This window comes from Echeneis naucrates, chromosome 8 (genome assembly GCF_900963305.1).
Source record: "Echeneis naucrates chromosome 8, fEcheNa1.1, whole genome shotgun sequence".
NCBI lineage: Eukaryota > Metazoa > Chordata > Actinopteri > Carangiformes > Echeneidae > Echeneis > Echeneis naucrates.
Window position 1 is genome coordinate 9,060,415 of NC_042518.1, and position 13,663 is coordinate 9,074,077.

At 44.1% G+C, this 13,663-nt stretch overlaps 1 protein-coding gene across 1 annotated transcript in view; it reads right to left on the bottom strand.

The window, feature by feature from the left end:
- Positions 1-848: 848 nt before the first annotated feature.
- bahcc1a (BAH domain and coiled-coil containing 1a) overlaps positions 849-13,663 on the bottom strand; it is a 59,791-nt gene continuing 46,976 nt past the window's right edge. The window contains exons 15-29 of the mRNA XM_029508222.1: positions 11,457-11,562; positions 10,915-11,146; positions 10,587-10,781; positions 9,572-9,745; positions 9,156-9,439; positions 8,487-8,567; positions 7,869-7,989; positions 7,645-7,759; positions 7,171-7,246; positions 4,981-5,089; positions 4,741-4,857; positions 4,490-4,639; positions 2,587-3,836; positions 2,215-2,451; positions 849-2,087 (exon numbers count right to left, since the gene is read on the bottom strand). Coding sequence (XP_029364082.1) covers positions 1,878-2,087; positions 2,215-2,451; positions 2,587-3,836; positions 4,490-4,639; positions 4,741-4,857; positions 4,981-5,089; positions 7,171-7,246; positions 7,645-7,759; positions 7,869-7,989; positions 8,487-8,567; positions 9,156-9,439; positions 9,572-9,745; positions 10,587-10,781; positions 10,915-11,146; positions 11,457-11,562 — 3,457 coding nt within the window. The 3' untranslated portion in view covers positions 849-1,877. The remainder of the gene's footprint in view (positions 2,088-2,214; positions 2,452-2,586; positions 3,837-4,489; positions 4,640-4,740; positions 4,858-4,980; positions 5,090-7,170; positions 7,247-7,644; positions 7,760-7,868; positions 7,990-8,486; positions 8,568-9,155; positions 9,440-9,571; positions 9,746-10,586; positions 10,782-10,914; positions 11,147-11,456; positions 11,563-13,663) is intronic.

Below are 13,663 nucleotides of genomic sequence, written 5' to 3' on the forward strand. Positions count from 1 at the left end.
AAGAAAAACAATGTCACATTCTCATAAAGCGCTCTTGGCATGAACAAACAGCAACATTGACAATAAATAAAAATGTTGGCGACCAAAATAAAACTTTGTGAACAAAGAATACTTAGGATTGCATAAACAAAAATAGACAAAATGTACTTGGCACAAATTAAATTAACTTAAGAATTTTCAGATTGAGTGAACCTACTCTGTCCATTGCTTTGTGAATCTGATTGTCCTTCACAGTTAGCATTGAGTATGTGCATGTACTGTACAAAATAGACACAGATGGCTGATGAAACTAAAATAGACTAATTCCAACAAATTGTCAGCACTCAACATCTTACTTTGTCAGTACCTTGACCTTCATAGTCACACTCCCAGGTGGCCTTTTGCTGCATATTTTTGTACTTACCAAAACTGCAGGTACATGTGCAAGAAACCATTGTCAAAATGCAAAGCCAATATATACAAGTATTCGAAGTTACCAGTGATTTCTGATTTGAGTTCAGTACAGGTGCTAGACATATGTTAAATTTAAATAAAGGAAATAAATGTTTCAAAGACACTTTGGTATTTTGTAAGTAATAATGTGGTAAAATATGCATTCTTTGTCCAATGCACATTTAACACGTTTTCATTAAATTGATTTGTGTGGACATGATTATAGTGATGCCAGGACACTCATCACACACAAACAGTGTGTCATATCTGTATATTCTTACAATTACTCTTAATTTCATCAATCATTTGTGACCCGTGATTGCAGTCCAGTGGGATCTGCCTAGTGATGACCAACTGAGAGGTACATAAATAAAAAGGGGTTTTTTATGTTTGTTTTTTTTAGGATGGGAAGTAGGATAACAAAAATGCTAAGTAACAGAACACACCAAAAGCCACTTGACCTATTTTTTTTTTGTATTTTTTTTTTTTTTTTGTAACAGGATGACCCCTCTCTCTCTGAGAGTGAACCTTGTCCTGTTGTAGACTAAATCCCTCTGCCTTTGTCTGTGCTCTGTCTGTCTCTGTCTGTCTCAGCAGGGCATATGCAGTGCAACACTAACATCTCCAATCTTGACTTCCCAAAGCAAAGGAAAAACAAGGTAATGTAATCTACACCCATATAAAAATAAATCAATCGCAAACATGGAAAGATACATCTCATATATACAATAAACTCCTATATAAAATAGCTTTTCTGTACATATAGACAACAGACAACAATACAATTATTGAACTGTACAATGTACACCTGAACAGTTAAGACAGGTGAGAGGTACTGAAGTGTATGGCTTGATTGGGAAAATTTCAAAGTATTTACAGACATCAACTTTACATCCTTTACATGTTTTCTACTTCCCTGGAATGAAGAGGTTTAGGGACAACCCTGCGCCTCATTTTCGCTTCCATTCCCTCAGGTAAGGCTACCTTTAAAGAATTGGTCCACTGAGGCTATTCAGCCTCATGTTATTTTGCACAGTCCAGTACCATCTCGGCTCTCCTTTGGTGGCTTATGATAAGAGCTGGATGCTTGAGTCCTAAAGTCAGTTTTGAAGCTGTCAATCATTTGGAATTTATTAAAAAGAGATTAATTTTGAAACACCATTTATTGAATTTTATGATGCCCAGGAAGACCCAGACCTTCTACTATGCATCTTGAGAGAATCAACCAGTTATGGACATCCCCTTCACCTCTAATAAGGTAAGATGCCAATAGACTCCAGTGTGTAATCTCAGACAGCCCTGCTTCGATGCTGACCTTAAGTCCAGGTGTCCTTGAGACATACCCAAGGAACAATTGTCTTCCAAGGCTGGGCTGTCTTGTTGGTAAAGTGATGGACTTTTATTCTTTCTCCAGAGGAGTCCTTCAGTAGTGTCCTCATGGAGGCTCAGCACACAATGGAAACCCCTTCTGCTGTGACCAGCTGACCAGTGGTAGGGTCGTACGTCCCAGCCAGGTAGTAGAGGTCTGAGGAGCTACTGTTCAGCTTCTGAAGACGAGTCAGACACTCGTACTCCTTCCTGCTCACCACCTGGCACTTATGAGAGATTGTCTGGACGTCATTCTCATCCTCATGACACGATTGGTACAGGGCATGCTGGATAGGGAAAATAAAGATCTAGTTGTATCATCATCAACTAAGGAAGGATAAAGTCACTTTAGAAGTTCCACATGCTCTGATTATTAATGGACCATTTCCGAAAAAGTGGAACCTTGTGACCTACCTTGCCATCTCGATGCCTCTTGCCTAGCTTAGTCTCTTCGGGGTGGTAGAACCATTTCACTTTGACTACCATGTTGGATGTCCAGGATTCCCAGAAGTTCTCGATTCGACCAATATATGGGAGGTTTGGTCGTCCAGCTGAGAGGAATACAGCACAATCCCCCACTCTCACTGTGTCTCTGCCTCGTACAATGGCTTTATAGAAAAGCTTCCTGGCTTTGCCCTTTAGACCTCGTCTCTGTGAAAAACCAGGGACTTCAACCAATCTTTTTTTTTTTTATAACATTGATTGTTGACCTTTTGGTCTATGTTAACTAAACTGACATTTTGAAGGACAAATCTTTGTCTCACTGATTACTTATGCTATTCTTACCTGTGTAGGATTTCCTGACCACCTCCACATTTGTCGTCCTCCTAGAAAGGCAGACAACTTGGGCCTTGGTATAAATGAAGTGTCATCTGGAAGCATCCGAGTTTTCTTCATAAATTCCTTAGGTTTAGTGGAGCTGGTGCATTCTTTCCTCTTCAAAGACTTGCTGTTGGACATCTGGTCGGCAGGGCCTCCTTTGGCATTGGAAACAGCGACAGCTTTGGCCACGAACGAGTGCTGATGCTGCCTTGAAGAAGTAGAGGGTTCAGATGGTTGCAAGAGCCCACGGTGGGAAGACAGACAACTCTGGAGCATTAATGTAGAACTGTCCTCATCCTCTGAACTGTAGGATGAATCATTGTCAGAGGAACAGAGGCTGGAACTGGAGAGAGAACCTGAAGAGGAGGAGCTGGAAGAACCGGATGAGGAAGAGGAGACAGAGAGACGGGAGAGGAAACGGCCAGCCGTCCTTAGTCCTCCTGAGGCTGCAGCTAGTGCAGCTCTTCTCCTCTCTTCCTCTTCTTCTTCTTCTTCATCATCATCCAGATCAGAGTAAGAGCTGTGGCACTCTCGGTGAGAGCTGAAGCCCAAGTCACTATATTCCCCAAGACGCAGAGATGGAGAGGGCTTTCTTTGGGGTGTGGTCCCTTTCAAGAGGAGTTCGACCCTGGAAGCTCCACCCTTTTTGTTGTCTTTAACTAGCAGGACAGGATGAGAGTATGCCTCTGCCCTGGGCAGACCACTCACACTGGAAGATCCACCTTTCAGCAGCAGGGCCTTGCTGTTCTTTGTCTTGGGGGAAGTGACTCCTTCATGATCTAACTTGATCAGGAATTCCTGGTTGGACTTCCTGCTTCTTGGCATAACCGGTTCATCTTGCTTGCGTTTCTGGCCATACAGTCCACTTCGGGGGCCCAGAGATAAACTTGGACCCGGCCCTGTAGACTGGCTACAAAAGGAGGAGTAGCCATTTGCAATGCTGCTGAAGGAGTCCACCTCAAAGGAGCTGCTGCTGAAAAGGCCCTTTGCTGGGATGGAGGCAAGTGGCTGGCTTTGAGGCAAGGGGAACAGGTCATCTTCCTTCCCTCTTAAGACCTTCCTGGGGGCCCCATTGAGCTGAAAGAGATTGTCGGATGTTCTCTTTCTCGTGTTGGCCAATGACGGCCAACTCAGGAAAGGTGAAGGATTTTTATTGGCATTCTCAGCCTGCAGCTGCTGCTGCTTTTGTTTTTTCCCAGAACCCTTTGGTCTCCCTAGAAAGAAGAAAACAGATATAAAATGTTTAAGCAATACCTCCTGGAAAATTAACCATGACTGCATTTAATTTATAAATAAAGCACAGTGACTAGTTCAATCAGTCTAACACACAATCCCATACAGTGCCCTGTTGTAAATATCAGGCTGCCCAGTTTATGTAGACACCGTATCAAATATATATTGATTTAACACTGAAGTAACAGCCCCTCCTCCAGCCCCAAGCCCCCACAGCACCCCCAGTTTATATGCATGATGTAGACATAAAATTAGAAATACCACTCAATATAATAAATATGTCCAAAACCACAGTAAAAATAATGAAGCACAGCCACAGAGATCACCAGAGTTGAAATTAACACTTCTCTGACAGTGTGAATAAAAACTAACAATTACAAACTTCACAAAGATTGTATATTTTGCTAGTGATTACATTTCCTTACAATTACGAATTTCATAAACACACTTGAAATGAAATTTACTATTCTAGTCAAAAAGCCCACACTCCTTGGTAGAGTAAATTGTATGAAATTATGAAGGATGTTTAGAATATTCTCCTGCTGTAATTGTGCAGCTATAAAAATGTGGCATTTATGTTTAAACGTTTCACTTAGTTTAAGTCTCTAGGTGTTACGTTAAGTGAAATTGTTACCTGGTCGTCTTTTGTGAACAGTTACAGTTTGACTGTTGCTGACAGTGCTGTTCGTGTTGAGCCTGTCACTGATGGGGGCCTGCTCCAGACTGGAGCTTCTCTTGGCTGTTAACCCACTGGGCAGATGCAGAGGGGGAGATGGTTCCCCACCTACAGGAGGGGGAAACAGAAAACTATTGGCATGCAGCTACAGGTGGACAAAGCCCTAGAACATGAATGGGCACATTCTGACTTAAGGAGTAAACGCTCACAGTGAATTTGGTATCCTGGAGGCAGGAGGCGGATGTTGGGGAGAGAAATCTTCCCTCTGTCTCCATCATCAAACTCTACCATCACCCCTCCTTGTTTCCCCTCATCAGATGACCCACCTGCAAAGGACAAAAATGGTATTCTTTAGGTTAACTAGAATAAAATGGTTTAAGTGCATGGTCTGAAATACAAAGTTGAATGTAAAGTGGATGTGCAGGACATGGAAAAAGTGGATGTCTCACCTCTGCGGACATAACCTGGATATAAGCAGCGTGAACGTTCACTCCAGTAAGCGCACACCCTGGTTCCTTCACTGAGCACAGCCTCCGATTCTGGACGTATATCCAAGACCTGAAAACCAGACAATATAATTAAGATTCATTACAAGTGCCACACAGACACACACTGACAGACATGCATACATCTAAACCGTGTGAGAGCAACAGAGCATTGTGCATGAGCAGCCACTGTGCCACGTTTCCAAGCGGCACCTATCTCATGCCAATGTGCCAGTCAGGGCTGAAAAGAACGGAAGCCATGATGCAGTAAATCCTGACTTGCTGAGTAATACTAAAGAGGGTCTGAATAGAGGGCTTGTGATTGCAGGTTGCCAGATCTTCCCTCCAACAATGCAGGCAGCCCCAGCATCCGCCACTCAGTGGGGGCTCTTTCAGGTTGCTTTCATTTACTGTTGCCATGGCGAAGAACCCTTTGACTGATGAGGTGTGGATGTGGGCTGGCAGGGGGGGGGGTGAGTGTGTTGGGGTAAAGGAGAAGGAGCTCAGAGAAAATCAGAGTAATGGTGTCAGAGTCAGCCTAATGACTTTTGAGGTAATCTAAACACAAGTGGAAATATGACAGAGTAAGAAGCAGCTGCTGTCTGAAGAGTGTTTAGACAGAACTGAAGTTGCCAGGGGACAATACGACACTGAGAAACTTCTGTGGGGTATCTTAACATTGGTTGCATGAGCAAGTTTAGGTAGGTGAAAAAAGGTGGATAAGCAGCCTGATAAGAAAACTTATTTAGAGTATGCTTCAGGGTAAGTTGGTGCAGGAATGTTATTGATTTCATTTTTGTCCACAGTCTTAACAAATCAGGGAGCATAAACGATATCAAGACGTTGCATATATTTTTGGATTTATATCTAAACTAACAAGAAGTAATATAAAGCCAGAAATAAGAGATGTAATTGAATCCTATGCAGCTGTGATATACTTTTACTTACAGTTCATTTTAAACACAGATTTCATGAAAGGCGAAAAACCATCACAATATTTACTCAATATTTAATTCTGCTTTAATTGAAAACATTAAGGGTATGGATATTAATTGCGCACAACTTTCAGTGAAGAGAAGCAAATAGCTCACCGCAATACAAGCAGCACTTCACAATAATAACAGGATATTCAGCAGTGTCTAGGCTAAATGTGAGAAGAGCTTTAATTACTACCTCATCATTCCTAAGTTGAGATGAAATGTGATCTAAAGACCTTGTTTGACGAGGTCCCAGCACATTGATCGCACAGCCTGTACGCAGTTAAACTCTGCTCTACTCCTCCAGGGTCGCCATCTTTAGACACTCCATTGTGTGCAAACACTACGTCCTATGCCGTGTTTGGCAGCTGTGGAGACTTATTCCCACTGTTGATGATGTTGGTCATGAGGGCTTTCGGTTAAGTGACCCAGCTGTTATTACTATTTAGAAACCAGTATCCTCTTAGTCAAAAAAAAAGGGGGGGGGGCAAAGGTCACCTGTTGCATTAAACAGGTCAGCCTGGATGTAAACCACACCAGGTTACCTCAGTGCACATGAATACCAGCCAACAATATGCTGCAATGTGTAATTATGTCTCATTATGAAGATGAATTATGGCATCTTAACATAAAGCTGAGTGACAATTACAAATCCCAAAGATTGTGCGATCCCAGGGAAAGTGTCAACCACCCCAGGCACTGTGAAAAGAATAAACCACTGAGTCTTATGATAGCTTGAGATCCCAACATGTTTGCATCACTACAAATTGTCATTAGGCGGCTTCTCTTCGTTTACTGTGTCTGTCAATCTGAACGTTTAAACAGCTTCATTACGTTGGGTAGTAGGAATATAAAGTTCACACTATCGCCCATTTAAACTGCAAAATATGAATGGATCCAGGTGTTAGCGGGATTATCCCACCCACATACAGAGCTGGGTTAACATCCAGTCACTCACGCACCCATCTGTTCATATTCACCTAAGAGGTTTAGATAGCCTCAGTGACCCTAGGAGAGTCTAAAGAGGTTGAAAGAAAGAGAGAGCAAAGTGACTGGTAGAGCCACAGAAAGGCTAAAAGGTAATGGAGAAATGGAAAGAGTGTGAGAAGGACCTTGAAGAGAAATAGAAGTATTTCGAGACTCAGAAGAACGTTATACTGCTGCGAGGTGAACTTACTGCTTCTTGTAGCAGTTGCTCCAGTGAATAAATTCTTGGGCGGTTTCCTCTTTCGCCGTCGATGACAATGCTAAAGCTAGAGGAGCACAGGCGGGAAAAAAAGATGAGGTTATTTTCAGATGCTTGTATTGTACTCATCTGCATGCATGTCACATGTTACTCCCACTCTGCTGTTGTTAGAGGGCCTTATTGCTGGTTGAGCCAGTATTGACACTCAGAGCTAGGTACGAAATGATGTAGGATTTGTTATGTAAGGAAGAACGATGTGAGGAGACATAAAATGAGACACATTTGGACATTGGTGATAATTTCTAGTCCTCCCCTGTAAAATATTTGCTCTTGTGGAAATGGCTACCCCAATAAATCCAGTATGCATGATTAGTTTTATGATGGGGTGATGTCTAGAAGGACATATTAGCCTCCAAGATAATGCATTCATCTGATTAGCGCCTGAATAAAGGCACATGTGCTTACATATCTGGAAGCTCCAGAGTGTGGACCCTCGCAGCGTAGAGAAGCTCATCCTCCTTCGAGATCAGCACCTTTAGTCCATCAGTTAGGAGCTCTTTGGTCAGCACACAGTTAGGAACTACATAAAATAAAGCAAACAGCACAATTAGTATTTCGACATCACTGAATCTATCTGCGGCTTGAGACACTGTTGCAAGACGAGTGGTGTTATCTCTTACTTTCAAGGCTTTTGTTGTTGTATGAACAGCTGCTGTCCTCGTCTTCTTCTGAGAAGCTGCTGCCATCCATCTGAAAGCCCTCGTCAGCCGCAAAGCTCTCCAGCAACCGACTCACTGCTCTTCCCTTTGGCTGCGGAAAGGGATAACAGAAGGGACGGACAGAAGAATAAATGGATGGCTTAAAAAAAAAAAAAAAAACATTTAAAAAAATTATAACGTGAAGATAGAAAGTGCGATAGAAGAAAGAAGAAATTGTTTAGCATGCCACTCAAAGTAGCAGCTAATCACAGGGGACTTCACAGTGCCTGTATTGCGTCCTATCAGTAGCCATTTCACTCTAACGTTTTTCCACTCTGTCACAGCAGAAGGTGTGAGCGACCCCCCCTTTCCCACCGGTCCTCTTCCATCCCCTCCTCCCCTCAGATTACTCAGCAGGAGGCTGGGCTATGTGCAATGTGCTAAGTACTTTTAATAGTTATTATAGTATTGGTTCCTGTCCGAGAATTTTAGGACAGAGACAGATTCTGTTCAGTGATTTTTCATGTGCCTGGTTTCCAGTTTTATCATTTAGGTTTTCTCAGATGTTTTTTTTTTCTTTCTTTTTTTTAATTCACTCTGACTGGTTACCTGTTGGTCCTTGGTCCTTCGGCCCCTGCTGCCCTCCTCGCTCTGCGAAGGCTGGGCTCCGACAGACCAGCCGCTTCTCCTCTGTGAAAGTCAACAAGATGAGTGTTGAGCATGTGACGTGTCTGGGGAAGGTAAGTCCCAGGGAGTGTGGGCGGAAGGCAGGAACGAGTGTGAGGTTTATACACACAAATAGTAATTTATATGTGTAATGCTATGCACAATTTCGGCCCTTCGTGAGGACAAATGACTTACTCAAGGAGACATGTTTCTAATTTGTGAGTGCTATTAAATCAGGTTTTTAATTCACGTTCACTAATTAAACTATGGGTATGATTTAAAATTTGTGTGTTGAAGTTGTGTAAATGTTTTAACCCCTAATACTAGCCAGGCCTTTCTTCAACTCTAGACAATTTTCCATCCGTTTTTGCCAATGTATCCTCCATCTTCTTACCGTGTGCACGTGAATTTGACAAACCTGTGACGGTTCCTATTATTTAGCACTGTTTTTTCTTGAAGGTTAGATATTTATCCCTCCTTCCTGGGACTCTGTGATGGCCAAAAACCAAGCCAAGGATTTTCCACACCTCTTTCACTACTATTTGTTGTACCATTTTCATAACATCTTAGTATTCGTGCTCTCAAACTATTTAGGAAATCAAAATGTCTAACCTTATTGATTGATCCTCTCAACATGGTGCTCTTGCGGGTTGCCCTCTTTAACCTCTCACTTGTAGTGGGGAAGGTGGCAAGACCCATGCTCCTTCGGTAGCGGTTACCTCTGGTCCCAAGGCCACCCCACCGAGGCTCCTTAGAACGAGGTCCACATGACCTTCTCACCCCCTCAGGCCGGTGGTCTTCTTGCTGGCTTTTAACTGCAGTGGCCAGCCCCATCCTGCAGGGGGGTTTCTTCCTTACTTTCACCTCCCCCTCTGTTCCAGAAAGACTATGGGATCCTGCATAGTCCATTTAGAGAAACATACTAAGTCTAACAAAACCAGGGGGAAAAAAACACAAAACAGATGCTTCCCATGGAGATGCAGGGCAGTTTGGTTGACTTGTAAACCAGTTTGAAAGGACAGTCTTACCATAAAGTTCCTGCCTCTGTTTTTTGTTCCTGGCTTTTTGATTTGCCTCCAGTTTTACAACAGATGAGGGACTCGGACCAGTCATGGATGAGCTAGGAGTGATGTCTCTGGTGTGTTGGGCTCCGTAGTCTTGACCTTCATCAGTATCATAACTGCCTTCCTCTTCTTCGTCATCTAATGGAGACAGTGAACAATATGGCATTCGGATGGTAAGTTTCAGAAATGTATTTGGTTTATCGGTTCCATTTTTTTTTTCAAGTCGTTAACAATGAGTCAAGCTCTTTAACATCCTCTCCATCATTTCACTGGCACCACATTAGCATACAAGTAAATAGTTTAACTGTTCATAGAAATGATGTATGAAGTGCTTCGCCTCAGCGGTATTTCCTGGTGTGAACCCACATGCTCCAGCTACAGTGTACAAAGGAGTGAGTTTGTGTGTGTGTGTGTGTGTGTGTGTATGTATGTGTGTGTGTGTTTGTCACTGCACGCCTTCTAGCAGCTCTTTGGCCCAGTCAGCCAGTCTCCAGCGCTGTCAAAGCCTCTCATAGGCAAGTGTCCACAGCTGTGGCTGCATATCTAGTCCAGATTGGCTGATCAGTGAGGTGACAAATGTTCAAACGCACCCCTGTCAACTAACACCTTTTCACTGCGTTCTGATTACTTTTAACGTGATTTACACATCAACTAAAAACATGCCCGCATTGCGTATTTCACACTAACGGCCGGTCAGACGCTTAGTCAGATTGTTCCCTTATTTTTAACATGAAACAAGGTAAATTTGCTTTTATATTTGTGTAGCCTCAGTGTATTTAATCTTTTCAGACATTAACAGAAGGTTGTTCCATCACTTTGATAACACTTTCATAGCTTATTAGAAGTCCCCTGTTTACCTCACACGTTTGTCGAGTGAAGTCAAAGGGAGAAGTCAGAAGTTACCAAGTCAACACACCACCAGTCATGGGTTGCTTTGGCAAGTTTCATCCCTGGACACGTGTCAGAAGCCCCTCCTCACCTTGATCAGAGGAGTCGCTCTCTGCAGGAGAGCTCTCTCCCTCTGCCAATGCCTCCTGTCTCTGGCCACGGAGAACTCTCAGTCTGGGTTGGCCCATACGAGAGGAATGCTGTGTTAGTGTGGTAGATCCATTTTTACGACCACGTCGCACCATATCGGTCCAGCTCTCCTGGGGGCCACTGTCCACACTGGCTGCTGAGAAAGTTTTCAAAATCAAACACAATTCAAATACGCTATTTATTCCCAGTGAAACTTTAGGAGTTCCTCAGAATGTAAGTGTATGAATGACCACAGCAGCACAATGAACGTTATGATTGCCACTAACTACCTGTGTCACTTTGTCCTCCAGACTCTCGCCGGGATTCAACCTTGCTTGTGCCCTGGCTTCTGTGTCCATGCTTGGGGTTGGAGTTGCAGGGAGAAATGTCTTTGTCCCTGGAGCTGGTACCTGAGAGATTCTTTTTACCCTGGGCTTTCTGTTTGAGCTGCACCACATCACTGGCCAGCTTGGCACTGAGAACGCTGTGAAGATTACTTTTTCTGCAGCCCTGCGCTTTTATCTGATGCAACAGAGAGAGATGAGAGAGCCGGTTATACTCCTGGTCACAGCAGCCGCAAAAACACCAGAACCTCAGAGGAAGTGGACTCTCATTTGCTCACACACAGAGGAAAAAAAAAGGGAGCAGTAGAAGCCCCAATGAAAAAGATATTAATATGGTGAGCAGAGGATTTGACTTCTAAGGGTAGCACCTAATTAGAAATAGTGTGCAACAAAAGAAAAAATCAAATGAACAGAAACAAAGAAAGAGTGCCCTCTTTCATTCCTTGTTGCATAGAGCACAAGAGGGAGGAGGACAAGGAGACCCTGACCTGTGTGCTGCTAAGTCGCTCAAAGCCTCGACTGGACAGCCTCTTCTTCCTTCTCTGGCTGTCTCCACCCCTTCCTAGATCCTCAGGCGACAGGGCCCCCATCGACCTGCCAGTCAAAACAAGGGCATTCATTAGAGAAGAATGACGGTGGCATGAAAGAGAAAGAGGGGGTAGAACATCAGAGGGGAAAACAGAGTTGAGTCACCTCTCGGTGGGATCTAATAACTCCCTTTTCTGTGTCTGATGAACAGAATGACAAAAAAGGACAAGGAGAGCCCAGTGTCTGAACCACAGACTTTAAATTGGGATCTAACAAGGAACCTGGGACTGTTTGAGGGCTGTGTGGCATAAGAAGCCATAACACTATATCCAGAGAGTGTCCTCTCAGCCTGTGAAGCACTGCATTGCTTTGAAAGATACAATGAATGGTTGGAAGGCATTACATTTGTATGCAGTTCCATTGTTCTCAACGAATATCATAACTCCCCAGTTGCATTTTTATATCGCCGTGGCACACTGTTTCCCCTACACTGAGCAGCATCACAGGCAAACCACTCCAAATGCCCTTGAATTTCCACCCTGGAAGGCTGCCCATAGACCACACCTGACGTGAGCCGGTCCATGCTCAAACAAAAGATTAACTTCCCCTCTCCTTTTGTGCGTACAGCCGAGGGAATTTACAAACTAAGCAGGGTGTAAATGTGACATAGATGTATAAAGTATAATCGAAATAATCAGGAGTGTTCTTTGCATATCGTTGCACATAAAATTGTGTGTGTATATTTCTCTGCCGTGTGTGTCAAGCAGAGGTACACAAAATTCGTGCGCCTGAATTATGTGTAGATGTCATAATCAGACTGTGTCAGGGCCCATCTGTAACAGAACATGCAGCGAATGAAGGTGATTGTCAGGGAGTCGGACTGTCTGCCCGCTGACTGACAGGCGAGTGACAGAGGTGGCAGTGAAGTGTGAGTTGCCCCAGTGAGGCAGATCCCGCCATGGCTTGCCTTCAGCTGCTGACAAACACAATGTGACACAGTCCCTCCAGTCTGCGGGGGGTTGGTGGGGCTGGGAGCACGGTGACTAATTAAACAGAATTGATTAACAGGGTTTTGTAGCGAGCAATAGTTCTCTTCTCCAGCCCCCCTCCTCCATGAATCAAAGCAGCACCACAAAGGACCCCAGTGCTTTACACACAGGAGTAACACTAGTACCCACAAAAACAAACAATGCCTGCATAAATGCTCCTGAGCACACAGCTGTATCCAAACCTCATTGCACAGATGCACATAAAGCACAGGCAGAGAGGCTTAAAAGCATGTTACTCAAAGACTGCTACGCGCATTCCCAGCAGTTCAACTGAAATAAGGTATGAAAGGAGACATTCAGCGGCTGGGCTGTTACCCACTGACCCACTGCCCTCCGTCATCGCACCCGAGAGTCAGCGTCTTGTAGTGGCATGACTGGCAGGTGCAGTACATGTTTTTACATAACCCTGCCATGTAAGGCAACATGGGGGCTAATCAGTCCCGAGTCTGCTTCCCAGCTCCCTGTTCAGAACTGTCATGTCATTCTCTTTTGCATTGTATACACACATCCGCAGACACAAAAGGGAGTATACCCCCAGCTGCCTTGAAAAGTAAACCCACCGAAGCTGCGGCTCAGTTTCTAACACAAAAGAGAAACAGGCTGCGGTTTACTGTACTGTGGCCTTTACTACAACCTACTACCCCGGTGTCAACCCCAATCGTCCATCCGCTGCACCTCGCTGCAGGGCCTTGGCCTGTTACCCTTTCATTTGGGTGTCATTGTCACCCAGCATCAGCATCCGTCGCTCCGATGTGTGCTGGCCTGGCGAGAGGGCAGGGGTACACGGGTGGATGGCGAGTGGAGGTGACATTGCAGAGGGGCAGCTGGGAGCGCTATGGACCATTGCCCAGAAACCACAGGGAGAAAAGACGAGAGAAGAAAAGATGGAGGGAGGGAGAATGCTGTGAGGTGACATTTAATGCTCTAAGCCTTTCCAAACCCTGATGACAAGGCTAATTGAAGCTCGACAGTAAACCTTTATCCCCGGACCATTTTGGTTTATCAGTTCCCCCAACACCACCAAACAGCAACAGCAGCCCTTGTTTTCAACAAAAGCTGATGCTTGCATTTTTTTAAAATGTCATTAAAAGATTTCAAACTAAAGCAAGGCTCTTATT